Source organism: Solenopsis invicta, chromosome 3 (assembly GCF_016802725.1).
Source record: "Solenopsis invicta isolate M01_SB chromosome 3, UNIL_Sinv_3.0, whole genome shotgun sequence".
NCBI classification, from domain to species: Eukaryota; Metazoa; Arthropoda; class Insecta; order Hymenoptera; family Formicidae; genus Solenopsis; species Solenopsis invicta.
The window spans coordinates 16,908,929-16,930,448 of NC_052666.1; the positions used below are offsets into that span (position 1 = coordinate 16,908,929).

Genomic DNA, 21,520 nt, shown 5'->3' on the forward strand with positions numbered 1-21,520 from the left:
TACCTCAAAAAATTAATTTGTTCCAAAAATTAATTTTATCATTAGTTATTCCCCTTCAAATCTCATAGAACTTTTGTCTGAAACGTTTTTCTGTATCTATACAGAAAAACGTTAATATTTCTTTCTAACTAAATTACAAGATTAAATTACAAACTTTTTTGAGACATTTGCCTGTGGCAATTTAAATGGGACACTTTGCATATTTAAATTATCACATAAAAAGGCGATAAAAACTATATATTAAATAAAATAATTGTTACATAAAAATGTGGTCAAATTCATCCATAACAGTTTTATCTCCAATATTACTGAACAGAGAGACAGTCAATCAAGCCATAAATTTATTGGTCAGTTGAGTTTGTATTTTTTTTTAAACAAAAACAGTTAATAAAATAATATTCGATATAACAGTGTATTTAAGGCACATGCAGAAGCAATGAAATACAATCGCGTAATAACATAATATTATATTATTTAAATAGTACTTTGTTTTTAACAAACATTTCACAGCCCAAAAATAATGCATTATTTAATATTATTTAAACGGTTTCTCTCAATTTTTTTAATATATAACCAGTTCGACTGGAATAAGTGTTTACACAATTTTGCGTGTTTTTGAAGTATTCAAAGTTATTTTGTTGTGTATTTTATGACGATTTCCGTATCCGAAAATAGTTGTATCAACGCCCCCTCATCGCTCTGTAAACTCAATCGAACGATAGATATCGCGATAATCTACTTTCTCTGCGCGACGCGACGCGGCGGATTCTCAAAGAGCCGAAGCGAAAGTAGACCGTACGTGACGTTCGCCCTTTATCTCTGGCCGTAAGAAAAGGGAAAATAACGCAGTTGGAATTTGCGGGGGTCGGCGGTGATAGTGGTAGGGGCAGTAACGGCGACATCGGCCACCCCCTCCGTCGCGTCGCCGCGCCGTGTTATCGGGAAAATTTTAAATCACGTCCGAGATAATCGAATTCCACGCCGCGGGAAGACGCACCGTGCTCGCCCGGACGTTATTCACCCTTTAATGGCGAATTCGCACCCTCGTCCCCAACGTCCTCTCCCTCTTCCCTCTTCCGTTTTTCCCTTCGGCGCGCCATTTACGCATCGCTGCTACGGGCGACAGGCCCGATCTCGTAAAGAATGCAAAGGCACCCCCTGGGGAACACCCCGGAGTACGTCCTGTGGACCGTATCGCCCGTAAATTGTGCCGTCCATCCTGATTCCGTGCTGCGGCGAGAGCGTCGCGCGATCATCTCATCTCCATCGCCGATGCGTCGCGTCCTGGGTCTCTACTACGTGCCGACGTTCTAACCGTACGAGTTACGAGGTCCAGCGCGGCGGCGAGAAGAGATGCGGATATTTATCGACTTGCTGAACGTGCCTTCGATAGATAACTGCCAGATAAGGCAGTTTCAAAGGCTAAATCATTAATCAACGTGCTCCATACTATTTTTCTTTCTCTAATATCCGACGAAGACACGTGAAGAGGGAACGTATTAACCGTGCATTAATCATAATCGTGTATATAAATCTTCTTCCTGCTACTGGCAAACAGCAGACCACATTGCTTATTCTGCATCTATGTATTCGGATTGTCTTGCATTAGCGTGGATATTTGACATCGGTATGGATGTCAAACATCTATATCAATACACTGACGGTATTGATCTAGATGTTTGACATAGCTGCGTATGCCTTGGGTATCCACGTTGCAAACGTTATTATGGCGTGTCCCGTGACCCGAGAAAGCACGTCGCTATTTATTTTCTGCGCAGCGCCCTATTGACTTTCGTCCGCTAAGTATACGGAAGCGCCCCGAATTGGTACGAATCCTCTCTCGAACCTCCTAATTCGGGATTGTTCGTAACGCAGGAGAAAAGCAGGATAAGATGGAACGAGTCTTATTAATATCCAGCATCGTTTTACCATCTTCGCAGAGTTGGAATTAATTATCGTTCAACCATAGCAGCTATCGACTTCCAGCGGACTGTGTCTCGCGCGCCGAGATAACGAGAATGAACAATCGCAAACGGCAGGTACGGATTTGGTACAAGGCGCGCGCGATCATTGTTAGCAAATATAGATCCTTTCATTAAGTACGATCTCTTTTAAAGGGTAGTCGCGCGCGGGAGCGAGAGGCCGCTATTTTATGAGCAAAGCTCGGATGACCCCATATTCTCTCAATGCAGGCCGACGAACTCCGGTCGTGCGACCGAATATCTCTCATCTCTGTGCCGACGGGTTCTCTCGCGCACCCCCTCCCCCCTTCCTCCATCTTGTTTTCCATCTTCCTTCCTTCCGGCAGCTCTCTCGTCGTCGATTCGCAAACGGGTCTAGAAAAATGGCCATCGGGTTTTTCTATTATCCCGATAAACATCTCACGGTGGTTCCGGACGGTTTGTCAATAGCGCGATGGTGTATAATACAATTCGAACGCGCGCTCGACGAATCCTCTTTAATAGTAAGTGAAGGCAAATGCAATATCGCGTTGAGCGCCCGGGATAACATGTCTTTCAAATGCGCGCTCAGCTTCTATCCTATTAAAGGATCGAGAGTTCATCTATCTAAGTTCGCGTATCTACGTCATTGTTCGCCGTAAGACGATTAAATCCAATGGAAGGCGTTTGGAAACTGTCGAATCCTCATTACGGTCCCCGCAGAGGAATCCGCGTTCCCGCGACACAAATTTACCGGGGTACTCTCATGAATATTTTACAGCCAAGTTTTTGCCCCGCAAATCGCGCCGCGCCGTAACGAAACCGCCGTTATTATCGTTACGCCCGTGGACAATTGTGCGCATGTAATTATCATATACTGCGCAAATTAAAAACGTCGATAAAACGTATCCAGAGGCGCGCATACTCATTGATGACGGGTGGGCAAATTTTTATTCGCGTTGCACTGGGGTACTTACAATTCATGTCCACGCTGACCGACGACGACAGCGGAAGCGACCTAAGCGGAAGCGACCTATTGTTATTCGTGGCGTTGCAGGTCAGCACCGAGTGAACGTCGTCCCGGCTCAAGTTCTGTATAACGATCTCGCTGCGTGTCACGCCGCTGCTCGGCGTCGTGGTCCGATTGGTGACGAATCTGTCGTTGCGATACCAGGACACCATTGGCGCCGGCTTACCTGCAAAAACAGATCGATTTCGTTTCAGCTCGTTGCGCGTCACAGCCCCGCGGAAAAAAAATTAGCCCTGCCTCCCGTCCCGATAGAGAAAGATTACCGAAATTGCAATCGTCGTGATACTGTAGCTATCTTTCGACACATTTTGTAAACGAATTCCAGAAAAGATAAGATATATGACCCAAGCTTCGATGATTTGTGACGATCACAATACCGTCAGAATTAGATTAATAGGATTAAAGTTTTCTTTTCGCTCTTGTTGTTTGTAGATTAAATAAAGTTTTACGAATTTTCCTAGTCTTTTATCGTACCACAACGTTGCCTGCATCGCAATTTTGATCACTGTGATAGAAATGGTTTGATTTTTTATAACAAACAGAAAGGAGTAAAAAGAGAATACGGGAAGTAGCGTTCAAAATTTGTGGCTCGTACTCTCAAAAGCTATAGAGAATATAAAATAAGATTGAAGTAGAAAAGAAATACGGCTTTTCAATAAAAAAAAATTTTTTTACAACATTATCGGAATGAAATTTTACATCAAATGGAACAAGCGACACTGAGAAAAATACGTGATTGCAATTAACATAATTTAACTATATTTTATTTTCGGTTTCAGTTAAATATATTTCTAGTTCTTTAACCATGCAAATTATAGCGATTAGTTATTATTGCTACATAAACAGTAAGCAAATGTTAAAAAAAAGCAGTTATTTTTACTAAAATTGTAATTAAATTTACTACATTAAAATTATTGTTTATTTCATTTTTCCGTAGTTGGATATTTCATATTATATTAATATTTAATATTTAAAATTAACATAATTTATAATAAAATTTTTACATAGTAGAACTATAAACAATATTATTACTAACATTATTATAATTGTACAAATAAAATTCTTAACTATAATTATTTTAAATACCAAACACTTTTCTTCTCAGTGTACAACTCCATGAACGGTAGACAAGCACTTTTGGCACTCTATAATGGCAATTTAGTAACTGGGTTTCCTAAATCACATCACTTGCAAATTTATCAAAATTCTTTATTTAAAAAAATGTAATAATGCAAAAAGTAATAAAAAAAATTATATGAAAAACAATTTTAATGATATTAATCATTAATATAAAATTTATTGTAAAGAATGAAGGTTAGAATCGTAACTCAGCATTAAAAGATTAAAGAAACATTGCATAAACCTTATATTGAAACATTGTAATATTGTATGGAAGTTACAAAAGATTTTTGCAATGTTACTACAAGCTTCTAAAAACGTTGAAATGTCCGTAATTTTAAACCTGAAAATCTTTATGAATGACGTTTCGGACTATTTGAAATCGTCTACTGGTTTTACTGGTGGAAGAAACGGAACGCAACGCCAGTGATTTTCACTTCTGCCAACTGCATTATTTTTACTTGTAATAATCAAACTTATTTTCGAACAGAAGGAGAATTGCAACTACCGCGATGTGGTAAATTTAATTGTGGTGTGCAAGTATCAAGTATCACTCGAGACTTTATTCAAAAGCACGATGATAATGAAGTGAAATAATTACAATCTATAAATTAGCAAAGAGAGTTAACATCGTGCAAATGAAATCGGTTTTATTACGAACAAACAGATATATGTCATTAAACAATCAGTTTTGATATTACCGACATAGGTCATAGGCACGAACACTCGAATTATTTATTGCAACTATCTGCATTATGCAGTGTACCTGAATACTTAATTTAAATATAATTTGCATAATCCATAATCGATGAGAACTAAATACGTCGAGTTAAAAATCAGTAATTAATATTACAACGGTTGCAGAATATCTTAATGTTTAGGTTTAGGTTAATGTACACATGCATATAAAATCTTTCTGCATTTCTAAATATTAACAGCTTCCGTGCTTTGCAAGAGACATAAGAATAACATTAAAATATATTTCAGGAAATAATTTGACTTATGGTAAATTTAATTTGACGATTGTAAAATATCTTATAAATCCATAGAAGCAAAATGCATAAAAACTTTGTAACATTGCAAAACGTCATTTTAATGTGAACAGTTGAGTATCAATATTGTAACTGTATAATATACAAACTATATATAAATCTTTCTCTCTATATGAAATTCAACTGCAAATATGCATCGACATTTTGTAGCGTGCAAATATTTATTTACATAATATTATGCATAATATAATTATTGGCTATCATTTATAGACTAAATAGATGGATGTAAATGCATGTAATTAATATATACATATTACAAATGTAATATATTTTTCAAGAGATCTTATAAGTCAATTAACGAGTATGCATAATACAACGCCAGAATAATTAATAAAACTAATAATCTATGTCGCGATCTTTGAAATCAAAATCTTTAATTTATATATATATATATATATATATGTATATATGTTGTACCTATATAAATTCATACAGATTACTAAATTAAAAAAATATCTCAAGCAGATGTCCTGCTTACTTCTCACTCGATCGATCGCAGGACACGGCTACGAGAGCCGCATTGCAGAACAGAAAAAAATTCATGCAGTTTTATCGAAGGTAAAAAGGATTTCTCATTGTTACATACCATGCACATTCCGATTTACGATACTCACCGCCACGGACATCGCAGAAAAGTCGTAGATTGTCGCCTTCCACATACGGCCCGACCATCGTGCCGCGTCCGTTCTCGTGCTCGTCGACGATCGTGATCTTGCGCGGCGGCACTGGAAAACGAACAGAAATGTCGATGTAGTTAACGCCGCGGAATATTCATGATACGCGCGAGGGGAAGCTTTCTCCGGTCGCGAATTCGGCGCGCACGGAGGAGCCGCGCGCGACGCGGAGGAGCTTCGGCGGCACGTCACGAAAAGTCCGATAACACGAAATTGGTATTGGAAGATCGTGCCTGAGATATCGCGACGGCATTAAATTGAAATCCGAAATCGATATCGGGGCCGCCCGCGAGAGAACCCGCGCCGCGATGTATTTCTGACGGGCGTACATACCAGATGATGCGTCCCGCGCTCGCACTTTTGCTCTCTCTCTCTCTCTCTCTCTCTCTCTCTCTCCTCAAGTCCAGAAGCTGGGAATTGTCGCGATATCAGATATCGGGCGGACGTGAAGTTTGCTGGCGAGCGGAACTTAAAATAATAAGAACGGGGTCACCGGGAAACCGGCGCGCTTTTATCGTTTCCCTTCGAGCGCGTGCGACAGTTTTTTAATTCTCTTACGTAAATTAGTTTATTCGGGGGAACTCCCTTCAATGGAGCTTGCGGAAAAATCAGATTGCGGCGCCCGGGACGTTTCGTAAAAGGAGAGCCACTCCGACGGACGGAATTCCCGGGCGATGTAATTGGAAAATTACAATCGCAAAAATCACGCCGGAAGACTGCATTCAAGAACGCCACCTCGTTCTAGCTTATTTTTCTTCCTGCCGGCCTTCTCTCGCCGCATAAAGAATTATTTTGGTGCTGCGCTTGGAGTGGAAACGACGTTTTATTCTTATTGCAATCTTCTTTCATGGCGCATCAAGCGCGACAGTCAGGAGCTTTTGAAATCAAAAGCAACTTGGTGAAATACAGTCGTTTTCCTTCAGCTTACATCAAATGTATTATTACTACCACCAAGAAAAGGGAATGCGGATACAGGATCTTTCTTTTAATACTATTCTCTGCAATTCTGTAAACTTTAAAGAACGGGTGGCTACGAAAGGGCCTGTTTTTGCAGTGCTCGGGAAAAGTAAAGTAAACGACATTTCTTATGGTTTTTTTAGATGAGCAACCCGATGGTACTAGTTAAAATTACGTCAGATGACGGGAGCACGTAAAAAATTGAATTTAAATCGGGGAAACGCGTGGCGTGGCAGTTATTCGCGAGATGGATCGTTATATACGTATTGATGGTGCATAGTGTGATACATCATGTTTTGACTTTGAAAGTATAGAGTATCTTATAAAAATGCTACGTGCAAGCATAGGAACCGTTGCGTCTGATATTTTCGCTAAAAAATATATTTTTATAAAATATTTTATGTTTTTAATATCAAAACATGATGTATCACACTGCGTTTCATCGATACGTGTAACGTAGCCTATGGCAAATTCGTCTAACAAATAAGTTCGGCGCCACGCGTTTTTCTCATTTGAACTTAATTTTTTACGTGTTCCCTACAGTGTGACGTAATTTTAACTAGCACTATCGCATTACTCGTCTCAGAAACTATAGGAAATGATGTTTTATTTTTCTTAGGTACATCAAAAACATGTTCTTCTTTATACACGTATGATATTGTCAACGTATCATGTTTTTTCTATTGTAAGATAAGTGATCGAACATGTTTTTATACCCGGACACTTATTATTAATTTTAATTATTTGTTATAATAATACAATTTAATATTAAAACTGTAATCTTTAAATACTTTTTATTTGTAAAGCAGATTATTTCAAGTATTAGAAAAATTAATATTAAAAAAAGAATTTGTTACACAATTAGGTTAACATTTATATTTCAGCGACGTTCTAAATTTTTTGAGAAATATTATTTGTCGAGACATTTTTAAAATTGTTTATAAACAATACAAGTTTTGTAAATTGTCCAAAATACTGATTAATTAAAATAATTAAAAACTTCTATATTTTTGTTAATAATAAAATTTTACATTTCATATTTCAAATTTTGTATGATAATTAGACGATCTTACATCGCGGGATTATGTTCTTACATTAATTTAACTCTTCGTTCTACATCGTTATCTGGCCGGTTACTAGGACATTTACCTTAATAATAAAATAAGTGTACTTAATCTCAGAGACATGAAAAGAGTAGTTTTAATATATTTTTAAACTCAATTGTACTGCGCGCAAATACTCCGTTTCTGTCCTCGTTGCCTCCTTCCTATTCTCTCACTCACTCCCTTTCTCGGGGACATTTCCTTCCTCCGTCTCTCCTCGGTCCGCGTCTCCTAATCCTGACAAATGGTATGCGGGGAAGCATCATTTATCGGTATTAGCCTTTGTAGTATTTGCAGTATCATAGTCCGCCCGTGTAATACGTTACGTATCTCGATTGCCTCTCTACCGGCGTAAGGAGAAGGTACATGATGTACTCGCGTCGATGCCGGGTTCCCGGCGTTCGCGACCTCTTTTTAAAGGCGCAGTCCCACCGTAAGGACGCCCGATGCAGTAGTCGAGCGGCGCAATAGCGCGGCGCGCGCCATTAATCCGCGACGGGTCTGACAGTGGCGCACCTGCACTACTGCCGTTATTTATTTCCGCGGAAACTGCCGCGGCTGCTCTATACTGACGAGAATTATCGTGCTTTAATGAAACCGATCCCTCCGGTAAAACTCAATTTATTATCCGAGGGCGCGCGCTTTCACGTCCGACTTCACGTCGGCCACTTTCTTTCCTCTAATTATCCGCCCCGCGTTGAGCCAAAAGCTAAAGCTCGCGCGCATGCGGTTTCAGTCGCACCGCGCGCACGCGAGATCATTCCACCCCGCGCAATCATTTTTCATACATCCCGTTCCACCAGCCGCGCGAATACACGTTTCCTCCAAAGTAAAGCTCGAGTGCTGCCGCTTCGAGAGAGTACCGACGGTAACTGACGATGATTAAATTTGTTCCTCTCATTAGCGGCGATCGTGATTAACGTAAAAATAGATCCTCGCATTCGTAGTCCGGCGGCGGGCCCGGAACGATTAACGCGCGCAATGTTTCGCCATTAATATTCCCCTCTTTCCCTTTTTCAATTACTAAGGTGCGACATAATTTTCTTAGAATTATGAACGCCACCAGATATTTACGGTTATGACGATACAGCGCCGTCCCCAGGAAATATCTATGTAACTCTGGGAAAATGCAGCGCAAAAAGAAATTGATTTCGCATTAAGCTTTATCATCTTCACGATAAAATACGGTGTCCTTATGGCATTACATATTTAATGAAATTACCTGTTTCACAAAATACGCGCCGCATCTGCATCATGCGTCTTAAGTCGATCGACTTATTTGAGGCTGAAACGTGCTTCGAGCACTTTGTGGTCGACTACGTTGCATATAGTTAACGCAAAGCTCAGAGCCGATTATACGAGAAATTTTCCGTAAAGTATCAACACGTGATGCAGTTACTATAACAAAGTGGTATATATACCGACGCACGGTTTTGGATTGGAGAGCAAACTCTCGCGTTCTTTGACGCATGATGATGGTCTTTAATACAACATTAAAATTTAACTCTCACAGACCGTCCGTTTCTCTGATGTTTCTAACATACGCGAGTTTTTGTGGAAAATTCCACCTTGCAAATAACTATTTTAATTAAATCGTATAATTAAGTGAGATAATTAAATAGATTGTGTTCTCACTTGTTTTACGATTTGCAAACTTTCTTCTTTGTACCTGCCTTTTAAAATAGCAAACAAATTTTGTTCTACTTATTCTCCCTCTTCCTGCATTCATATACACGCTTCTACGTTTTTACGTTGTTCGTAACTCTATCGCTCTTTATTACGAGAGTTTCTTTTTCGGCTTAAAATCGTCCTTTTGCAATTTGCAATTTGGTTTACATTTCCGACGAAATTCGCTCGCTCGGTTGATCAGCGCGCGCATTTCATTCGCGATACTCGCGTACTTCGCCACCAGCGAGTACTGGTTCAGATTTATTGTTTATAAAGGCTCTTGATTTCGGGGACATCATCAGCATCGAGAGAGCGGGGTTTGGGGCTGCCGGGGACGGGGACGGGGAGTCCGAAACTGTTTTTCGTGATTAATGCCGGGCTGGGTGCGCGGCGGCGGCGGCGGTGGGGAAGAAGGGGTATTAACGGACGGCCGAGCCATCGGGTGGTAATTGTCGTGCCCGCAGTTACGCTGGTTAATTTGAGCCGCCAAAAAGTTACTTCCGCCTTTTGCTCCCGCCGTGACCATAAAAAAAATTTTACTGCGGTTCGCGTGCTACTGCTGCCGCCGCGCAAATGAAGCCGTATCGGTGTGCTAACGGTGGCAGCCGAGCGCGCTATAACAGCGTGCGGGATTTGATTTCGGACTCGAACTTTACGTTGCCGTCGCGCGCGAAGTTTCGCTCTGATAAACCGGTGTTTCGGTGAAATAAAATACCGCGGTATAAAAAAAAAAGGTTTAAATCGAAATTGCACACCGTAAGCCGTCAGACATTCGCCGCAATTGCGGCATAATAGTTTTCCTGCGGCGTTACGGTCTCAAGTAGAGAGAATTTCAGACACCCGGTGGTGGGATTTTAATCGCTCGATTATCACGAGCGAAAAACTCGATTCTGCGATTGTAATTAGATGGACATAAAAACGTACGACACGATCGAAAATGATGGCGTAATACTTCGATTCTTACGAATAATCTGCATACGCCATGAATATATTTTCAGCTTCATCGCGCGAGCTTTGATTACATATTTCTATCGAGATCAACTTAACGAACCGTTTTTATCCTCAAATTACGATCGCAATTTCGCTTTTGTCATCGCATTTACTTTGGTCGCCGCGCTATCGGTATGCATGGTATGCAACGCGGCACGATGGAATACAGTCATAGCGATTTTTTAATTTTCGACGCGTGACAACAAGGCCGATTAGACTGCTATTTATATAAATTGCATCACGGAGAACGCGTAAAATTGCACTCGTGATTGAAAAATATTTCAGCAGGAAGTACACAGAAGTATTCATGGACAAAAGTACGCTTTTTATTCATAAAGCAACGGTGGCTGCGAAAAAATAAAGCGTCTGCCGACGTCGCACGGAAAAAATTGAAACGTATACGAGCGCACACATGCACACGCACACGCACACGCGCGCGCACGCACACACACACACACACACACACACACACACACACACACACACAGACAGACAGACAGACAGACAGACAGACAGAGAGAGAGAGAGACGCACGCACGCACACAAAAGCGATAAAGGCTATATATATATATATATATATATGTATATATATATATATATATATGTGTATATATATATATATATATAAATTCTAAAAGGGGCGGCCGTTTCGATTTTCGTCAATGCTGAGCCGATGAATAGGGTGATCCGATTCGTTTCGCGAGCGTGTTCCGCTTTGGCGAACGCTTCACTTTTGTCGTCCGTCGTCTATATCCTATACGTGCCCACCATACTCGTTCTTTCCTCTTTTCCCGCACGTGCCGAATCAAAACACGTTCGTTAATTCCCCCGGGCGAGAGCGTTCCGGAGATCCATCGCTCAGCATAACGCACTTGCGGCTGTTTGCAAGAACGTTGCGGAAAACGTATTGATTATCACTTGATAAAGAAGCTGTGAATTCAGCAAATCGTAGCTGACAATAAACGCAACGAAGATTGCTCTTAATAGATATATAAATAAAAAAAACATACGCAATTATCTCTTGAAAAATGGCGAAAAAATCAACGTACAGGGTGTTTCAGAAATAAATGGTCAAACTATAAGAGCATATTCTACTCATTGTAAAAATCACAAATGCCAAAAACGTTTCCTTTCCAACTCTTTTTGTTTAGGAAAAATATTTTATAATAACACCATTTTACAAATTAAAACATTTTTTTTAGATCATAAAAACTGAGTAATTTTTAGATTTTTTGTTACTGAAAACAAATCCGCAAATAAAATTGATCTATCACATCACATTTTTTTAGCTGTAATATTATATTTTAGCTTAAAAATACTCAAATAACATTTTTGCGATTTTTAAATCCAATTTTCTTAGAAATATGACGTGATTGAGCAATTTCACTTGTGAGTTATTTTCAACGATAAAAAATAAGAATCATCTATTTCAGTTCGTGGTCTAAAATCCGTGTTGAACAGATAATTATATCGGTCAACGAAGCGGCAAATAAAAACCGATTGCATGATTTACACCTACACATTCTCCTAAACAGAATAAATAAGAAATACATTATTGATTTGGGAACTAAATATATTTTCATAAAAAAATATGTCTTGTTATAAATTATTATTAAAGTAGGTAAAGTAAAGCAAGTAAAGATAAAATTCAGCGGTAAAGGGTTGCAAAATATATTAGATATATTTCATTACAAGGTCTCTAGAATAGGGTAGTGCTACGTAAGTGCTAGGGGCAGCGAATATGAGCTTACTTGTAATATAAGAATATACTACAGCGGCCACGTATGAAACCTTATAGCCGGCCACCATAAAGCACTAGAAGTGTGACAATTAAAGGAAAGGAACGAGTTTGTTCACGAGTTGTTACGTTATATCAGATTAGTTTTGCAGCGGGATAGTAATTTAGACATGCCTCAACACTGCGTGCTAATGCAAAACAATTTAACTGCAAAACAAACTTAACTTACTCATTAATACTATAGACGAAAGGGTTTACTTTTCTACTTACAGCGATGCAATTTCCTGCGCTCGTTCGAAGGAAACGGCGCGACGCAAATACAACGAAAAGAATAAAGATATCTCGTGAAAATTACGAGTAAGCAATCACTGACCGTACAATTTTTTATATTGTCTGAAAATAAAGAAAGAAACTCTCGAGAAGTAGAGAGCAATTACGTTTTTCCGTTACTTTCTTTTGTTTTAAATATATTTGTTTTATGCAGTACTTCTTATTTTTAGCAAAATTAGTTTTAAGATTTTATAATAATTGTTATTTTAGGTCAACTAATTTAAAACACGAATTGTTTTCTAATTTAGAATATTTTCTCACATCTTTTTAACTCGACAAATTTGCCTAGATTAGTAAGATTTCTCAAGTCCTATTGACTCTCCTATTTTTTATAGTAAAATTTCATTACGAACGTAATATTAATAATAATATTCAAAAATATAATTTCGAAACAGTAAGTAACATAATGAGTCTCTTGCAAATATTCGCTTTCGAATTTCATTTGAGTAGTTTACTTGTCTTATGGCTTCTACTATTCATCGTTTGCCGACGTGTATGTGTGGCGCAAGTTGTACTATTCGTCTGTTACTGCGCGTTGCATTCTATCGATAACGAGGGACAGCCGAGAGTGGCTGGCTCTTTCTCGTCTGATTTTCCTTGCCAATCTGTCGTAGCCGAAAACGAGAGAGAAAGAGAGACGTCCCAACGACTCAGAGCTGACTCAGGCGGATGACCATGACGCAACACGACGACCGAAAACGTCCATCGTCATAGTTTGTTACGCGTGGCAACGGATTCGAAGACCCTATTATAATAATTGCTTCGAAAATTGCTGTTCGTCGTGCCGTGCCGCCTTTCCTATACCTATCACCCTCGCGATCACGTGTTGCGTAATGTATCATTGCCACGTGGAGTGTAGTACCTCCGCGTATTTTTATGCGACTGTTAGTTTATAGGGAGGGAGATGATACTATCCATGACGAGTTGGATGAAGGTAATGAAACTGAATGCGTCGCATTCAACTTCAGCCAGAAATAAAACTAACTTGTTGAATGTCGAGAATTTTGTTCGAACACGCAAAAGCTAAAAGCCCGGTTAAAAACTGTTTGTCCAATGTCGTGATAAATACAGTTTCCTGATGAATATACCCTTTACTTCGTTTGATTAATTCCCTTTTCGAAAGATCTGCAATTCTATGAACACAACCGAACGCAATTTATATGAATTCTCGTCGACTTGCATGATAAACGGCGCTTCGTCCAAGAGATAATAACTTGAACAATTCGTTCCTTCTGCGAACAATGGAATCAGACACCGTATCCCGGACGCGCCAACGGGCGCGAACTTTAATGTCGCACGTTTCCCAATTTCGAGTGTACGGAGTCACGCGACGCGAACTTCCGTATATTTGTGTGAAAGCCCGTAGATCGTCCATCGACCGATCCACCGTTCGACGTACCGTGCGGTAATATACGAAAAATCGCACGTGAATGCGGATCCGGCGCGAGGAGACAGAAACAACCGTTGAGACAGACAGACAGGGAGGATGGTATACCGCATGGTGTAATATCCGCTCTCGTGTACCGCAACTCTCGCACACGTATACGGCGGCGGGCTTTCGCCCCGTACGTGCTCGGGTCAGGGACCATGTACACGCCGTAGATACACATCCGGTATAATCCAACGCCGGCGTTCGCCGAGGGGTTCAACGAAACAACGGGCTTGTCGAAGCGCGCTCTCCGGTCGACTCTTACTGACGGAGGCTCTCCGTCTTCCCTGCTTCCTTCCATTCCCTAGTCTGCTCCCGCTTCCTCTTTGCGCCGCGCCGCTCTCGCCGCAAATACGTTTGTATTTTTGTCCGAATCCTCTCTCTCAGCGCCGTCTTTTCGTAATTTTTCACGTCTTACTGCTCCCAAAAATGAGAGAGAGAGAGAGAGAGAGAGAAGGGGGAAGGGGTGAAGGTTGATTTCGAGTTGACTGAGACAGAATAAGGTCCAACCGGTCCTTATCCCCTTACTTCTTTATCCTGCGCGAATGTAAGATTGTCCTGTCGTGTCGAAAGGATCGCCCTCCCACTCGGCCGGAACTTACCACGCTCGCGATGGGGAAATGGGATGCGAAATGAATTTTCGACCGGCTCAGGCGCACCATGTGAGAAATCATGTTATTTCTAATATAATATATCGGATTGTTATATCGGACACTTTGCAATCGATCGAGACGTATCGAAAATTTCTAGATTAAATGAGGAGAATCGTCGACACGTTTAACGCGCAGAATTATTTTTAAAATAGGGTCACTGCACCAGTCGCTGAACAATCACCAGTAAATGATTATGTTTAGAAAAGTATTAAAATAATGAGATTTTGAAATAATTAATTGCAAATTAATTATATTTTTTATAAACATTTTATTAAAATAACATTTTTTTATTTAAAAATGTAATTATATTAAAATTTCATTTATATATTCATTGACTAGTTTAATTTTTTATTTGTTCACTGACTGGTTCAGAGACCCTATGCAATTTAGATTTTTACGGAGCTAAAAAGTGCGTATATTGTGTTATTATTAGTTGTTCGTTAAGTGTAAGTAAATGACGGGCGTGATGCATCGTGCGAAGAAAAGTGACGTGTCATTAAAAAAAAATCTTTTATGTCCCTCAGATATACGCAACTTCATAATTTATATTAATAAAAAGTATGTCGCAAAAATAGCTTTTTGTACAGAGAGAGAGAGAGAGAGAGAGACGTAATGCTGTATGGACCCACGTATAGAAGTCGAAAAAAATATATGATATTGAAGCATTACGATTCAAAGAGAAGAGAATGTAAAAATTTCAACAGTGTTCACGTCCAATCGTATTACTTTTGCTCTCATTGTCGTGATGTTAATTAATTAATTTATGAGTGCGTGCCTCGCGTGCTTTTGACAGAACGCATAATCCCCGATGCGAACGACGGCATAATTATCTCGGCGAGCTCATCGCGCGCGTCAGAATCGAAAAGAAAAAAAGGGCGACGCGCGAGAAACGGACGAAGTGCTTCGCTATCGGGCACGCGTGCGGGCGAAGCACGTGCACGTTATCTTGCACACGCACGTATGAATATTCAAATCGACGCGGGTGTTATATAATTCAACGCCAATTCGAGATAAGTCTCAGAACCAATCGACCGTGCCCGATTAATGCGCTCGCCCGGTATCATTTAATTAAATACACGTGACGACGGACGTAGTGATTTTCACGGCCATTTTCCCCGGCGTTCGTACGTCAGCGAGAAAACTCCCGGGAAAACAAAAGGGGGAGGGGTTGGACGCAACAAAATTCCCCGGCTCTCATTTTTTTTTTCTCTATTATGTTTGTGATTTACCTCTCGGATGTGATTTCGAAAAAAGCACGCTGAATATTCGGCACGGACTATTACACAGCTAGTCCATTCTTTTTTTTTTTATAGAAAATGGCATATCTCGTGGATATCGCGCAACGTTTTACGTGAATATTTTACTTTCGTATATTTCATGCTTGACGGAAATATCTAACCTATCCTATCTAAAGAAAAGACCGAAACGGCGAAGCGTATGGCAAATATTTCTCGTCGGGCTACAGGAAGATATGCGCATGGATTTTGCAAACCGCATCCGTCAAGGGATACTAGAGCCACGCGAATAATGCGAAAAATGTATCAAAGTACAAGGGGATGCATGTTGTTTAATTAGTGCTACTTTTGCTGAAAAAACGTCTCTTTATACCTACATTTAAAGCTGATTGCTACTTAAAATTATAAAAGGCTTTTGATTTCAAGAGCCCTCAGAATTTCTATGGACCATTTTAAAACGTCAGAGAAGATAATGTATTTTGAGAAAATTTAAATGAATAATTGTAATAAATGCTCGCAAGTGATATTTTGCTATTAAGCTTTTTACATGTTATAAATAATGCTAAATATTTTAAGCCGATATGTCGGGGAAAACATGGTTGAAGCTTTATTTTTTAATCCTTACTATTAATTGAATATCTCTTAATGAAAATTCTCGAGCTCTAATCCTCTTTCCTAGATTCCGTTGAATTTTAAACTCTAGAAAAGTTATTAAATTGTTGCTCATCCTAACGTGCGTAACATTCTACATATATTACATTCGGTATAAGTTAAGAGAGTTGTTCACGTTTATGTACACAGTAAAAAAACATTTTGCATTTACGTTAAATGTTGATTCTCGCGTTGAATTTGTAACGTACTCGAGTGTTAATTTAATATCATGTTATTAAAATATTTTATGTCAATATTCAGCGTTTTTTAGTGTCAAAATAATACAATTTATATGTCAATAAACAAATGAAAAAACAAAAATAATTTCCTTGTGAAACATTAATTCCAAGAGAAATGAATAAAATATCACATCAACATATTATAAATATTAATTTTACCGAAGAAATATGCTTTCACAATTTATTTGCAAACTGTTGTATCAAAACGTGAAATTGTTTTGTCTTAATCATTTACGTAATATTTGTGTAAGTTTACCTATAACACATTTATCTCGTGTTAGATTGACACAAAAATTAGAGTGGATGCAATATACGTGCTAAATGCAACACAAATTTTCCATTTCTGTATTATTGTGAAACAATTACGGAAATAATTGCTTAGTTTTCCCAATGCAATCTCACAGCAACAGATTCACGTAGTTACGAAGTTTACGGCATCAATTAATGGGCAAGCCCGTTGTCATCGGTTAATCGAAGTTCACGGGTCCTCCCGGAGGCTTCATCAATATCGGGAGCGTGTAGTTCTTGCATCGGAGTTCGTATTCGATTGTCGCTTCCAATAAGATATGTCGCGCGTGACTGAGTACACGTTACAAGAAAGATTCTTTGTTCTCCGACCGGCGCCGAGATTCAAGCGCGCGCTGTAGCGGACGGCCACTAAACGGACGGCCACTAAATCATCGGACGTCGCGTTAAGGGGAGTTCGCGATCGTTACAGCGGTGACATTTCTTGTCCCGATACTCGGCGAGAACTTTCGGTCCGGCTTCGTCGCGGACCCTCTTCACCAACTCCGTTCCGTGAGAGCGTTTCTTACGGCGCGACGAACCGCAGAGCGAGCGAACGAGCGGGCAACTTTTCCCCGACTTTTGCCGACGTCCCGAAGTACTCACGGAGTGGAAGAAGACGGCAACCTTCCACTCCGGACAGTCAGAAGTATTTTTGCCGGCGCTCGGATAAGATTCAAGTGGCGGTACGTGCAAAGTGACTTCGAAACTCGGCCGCTGACTCCCGCGACGGGTAACGGGAACGGGGCGAACCCTCGGATTGCGTCGTCTTAATTTCACCGTTCGCGGCCGCCCGGGGTTTATCCACCCGGCTTCAGACCCTGTATCCGCGCGATCAGGGCGCAGCCACGAACCGCCGCCGTCGCTGGCAAATACCAAGCCGGCGCGGTGTTTCGCCTATGTGTGCAGATAGCTGCGCTACGAATCCACGCGGATTCGCGCGGGCACCCACCCGCGCAACGGTGTATCGAGCGGGTATTTGTTCTGCGGATACGCGCGGGCGACGACGCAGCGCGGTCGTATCCGCCGGGATAATTAATCATGCTACGGGAGCGCCATATACGGCCTGTATACCACGACTTCGACGGATGGAACACGATGTAGTAGATGTGATTTCGAGTCGCGGCCAAGTCTCCACGTCGCGGAGTTTTTACCGTTGAAAAATTGATGTCATTTTTTATACGGCGTCCAACCGGAATTTTCGCGTCCCACGGAAATAAGCCGATGCACCTTGATTTACGGCAGCTCTGTCGATGCGTAGGGTTTTAACATGTAGTATAATGTGCGGCTAATCCTATCGACCACACTTCGGGTAAAATATACTGGATCGTCCATTACGTTACGCATGCTGATTTTTAAATAGGAGTTGTCAAATGCGTGCCGCTCGAGTTCTCTTTTTTTATTATATTTCCCACTTGATACTTGGCTCATATGCAGAAGAGCGTCGAAAATTCAGATTGATGTTTCAGGTACCTGATAACATAATTTTTCATTTTTTACAAAAACCTTTTATAAAAATCCACTGTTATTTCATGATTACATTGTCAGCTACACAAATTGGTTAAAAAAACATTAGTTGCATCTGATTGTTTAAAACGTTATTGGCACACACAAATGTAATCTGTTAAATGTTTGGCTGCATTACTGATATTTTATTTATCTATATTTTTGTAATATAAACAACTAAATGTTATTTATATTAAATAAAAAAATAAAATATAGTTGAGGTACGATTTGGACAACCGGGATGCATTCAGCAACTCTTCCCTACTTACTATGCCATGGATACTACGCTTGAATTATGAAATATATACTACGCATTACTATACTAAATATACCATGCACGAAATTGTACGAAATCATCTTTACTCTTATCGTGATTAGCGATAATTTCTCCGTGCTGCAATCTTGCTTAATTACAAGTATACTGTGAGCGGAGCAGTTTAGTGGTAACTGATGTAACGGAGGGAATCCAGTTTAAATTCCCTCGCTGATATTCCGGCTATGTATCATGTACGTAAATCTCTCACGGCGAGACGGTCCAAAAAGTTTCCGTCCTTCACTCTGAATGTTTCAGATTTCTACTTGGTTAATCCTATAGAACGCTTAGATAGAATCGGCATTGAGGTAGGTCGATACCGAGGAGAAACTCATCAGTCTTGCCGAAACTTTTATAAAAGTTTGACGGATTCACTTACGGAACTTCGCGATAGGAAATCTACTTTACATATTGCTATTCAATGCACAATGTCATTCGTTGATGTACGATGAATTCGGGCGCAATTTGGATCCTCCATTTCCACACATGACTTATTATTATTAATGTTATTTTATTGTTGTATTAATTGCGTTAAAGTTATTTTATTGTTGTATTAATTACGTCTAACGTTTATAAACAGCGTTGTTGTTGATGCCACACCTTTGGAAGTGCCGTTCTCTCACACTTGCCTGCACGTACATATATTTCCTATACTTCGCACAAGCTATTATTATTGCTTCTCCCGACAATCGTATTTTGCCATGCGTTCATTTATACGTACTCATAAAGCACGGTATATGAGAAAGAAAGCAGAACGTAAACATTAATTGATGAAAAATTTAATAAACGAGTTTCCGTGCATTCAACAAACTCTCGTGCTATATGACGTCCCAAATTCGTATAAATAATAAAATAGTCCATACAATGTGACTACTCAACGATTGTTAACAACATTATACGGTTCTTACAATGCGCTTGGGGTGTTACACGCCCTTTGATTTATGTGTCGCTTTTATGTGTGAATCGGGACGGCGCAAGATACTCTCTATACCCTAAGAACTTCCAAATGGAATCTCTCGTGAAACGTGATACACCTAAGTGCTCTCGCCGATCGGGCGCGATCGATAATTCCGCGCTTCGTCGACTAGCGGCGAATAAGTATATTCCCTTAACGACTTTCGCGCGCCGGCCCTGTCCGATCGCGTTTCCGGCAAGGCTCGCGGAAAAACGAGCCGGAGAAGCATCGGGCGCCTCCGATATAATTCGCCGAGAGTTTCCGATACCGCGCCACCCTCCCGACCGATTTTCCTCCGAGGTCTTCTCAACACGCGCGGTCGCCCCCTCCCCCCTCCCGCCCTATTCGCCGAAATTAACATTGGGAGCGTACGGAGGCATCCGTTTGCTCTCCAGTTCTCTACTTAACCGATCTTGAACGCGTCGATTAGTCTTCCGGCGCTACTTCCGGCGCTTTCCGGCTACCCCACTTTCTCAGAATAATAGAACACCGAAGACGAAAAAGCGAAGGGCGGAGGGCGGAAGAAGAATGGAATAAGGAATGAGAAACCCGAAGCAATTATTTTCCCTGTTCTCCTATTTCCAACAAGGAGAAAGAGAGAAAGGGAGAGAGACGGGGAGGGGGGAAGGGTGGATCAGTCAGGATGGACAGGACGTAGATTCGATACCGTCGTCACGTTCTCGACAGCAGAAGTGCTTAGCGATTTCTGACCCGACCGTGTGTTTACCGAAGGAAAAGTCGGATCGAAGCGATTAAAGGTCCTGCAACAACACCCCGTGCAACAGAATTCGAACGTCGTTTCCGGTCATTCTCGGACGGCGGGTAGGTCGTATTATCCAAGATCGTTTCGGACGATGCTGTGCTCGCTCTTCTTTATGTTCCATTACGTTCCTACACTGTTATTGTCTTGGCACGGGACGGCATCGTGAGCTTCATCAACTCGAAAGAGTCTTCCGGAGTCGCTTAACGTTTCAACTCGCGTTTCAAACCGCGAAGCAAAAGCGAAGAGGAGCGCTAACAATCTGAAAAAGTATACCGCGTGTTCCCCTTTATGGTCGGTTTTGACCGCTTTTTTTAAGGTGAAAGCTTGCTTAAGCGTTTTTTATACCCCGCGAAATAACCGGTGTTTACAGTCATATTTTTCAAACGGTTATACGATGTTATTTTACAACGCAATGATACTCGATGTTTATGCGGGAGTATCTTCGTCGATATCGCTCGTCGTATACCTTTGACAATTTCATGACAGAATGTTACAAAGATACTCTTTTTTCTCCGAAATAAACAAAAAACTAAAAACTAAAATAAAAATTAAACTAATGAAGATTAAACATAAATTTTCGAGTCTGTAGATAATTAGACACGAGTTTGGCAAATAATTTTTCATACATGTAAATAGTCCAAGTAAACACTCCCTCGATTTTAATGGAATTTTTATCTGCGGTTCGATCAAGAATATATCTACCCTTCAATCACATACGTTTTCAATCGAATTTCCGCGATAGAAAGATCGACACAAAAATTCAGCGGGCGATAGTGGTAGTCGAGTCGAAAGGAAATGCGCAACTTCTGGATCGCGTTTATTCCATCGCGAGTCGATTCATCAAGCAGACAATCGGGCGAGTGGCGCGCAAAAAGCTAATATTCCGGAGT

The 21,520-nt window shown here is 40.5% G+C and overlaps 1 protein-coding gene across 3 annotated transcripts in view; it reads right to left on the minus strand.

Annotated features, from left to right (window-relative positions):
• LOC105202773 (nephrin) overlaps positions 1–21,520 on the minus strand; it is a 291,450-nt gene that overhangs the window by 48,645 nt on the left and 221,285 nt on the right. For all 3 annotated transcript variants that reach the window (XM_039447151.1, XM_026135813.2, XM_026135812.2), the window contains 2 exons: positions 5,756–5,866; positions 2,918–3,136 (listed from right to left, as the gene is read on the minus strand). In XM_039447151.1, coding sequence (XP_039303085.1) covers positions 2,918–3,136; positions 5,756–5,866 — 330 coding nt within the window. The remainder of the gene's footprint in view (positions 1–2,917; positions 3,137–5,755; positions 5,867–21,520) is intronic.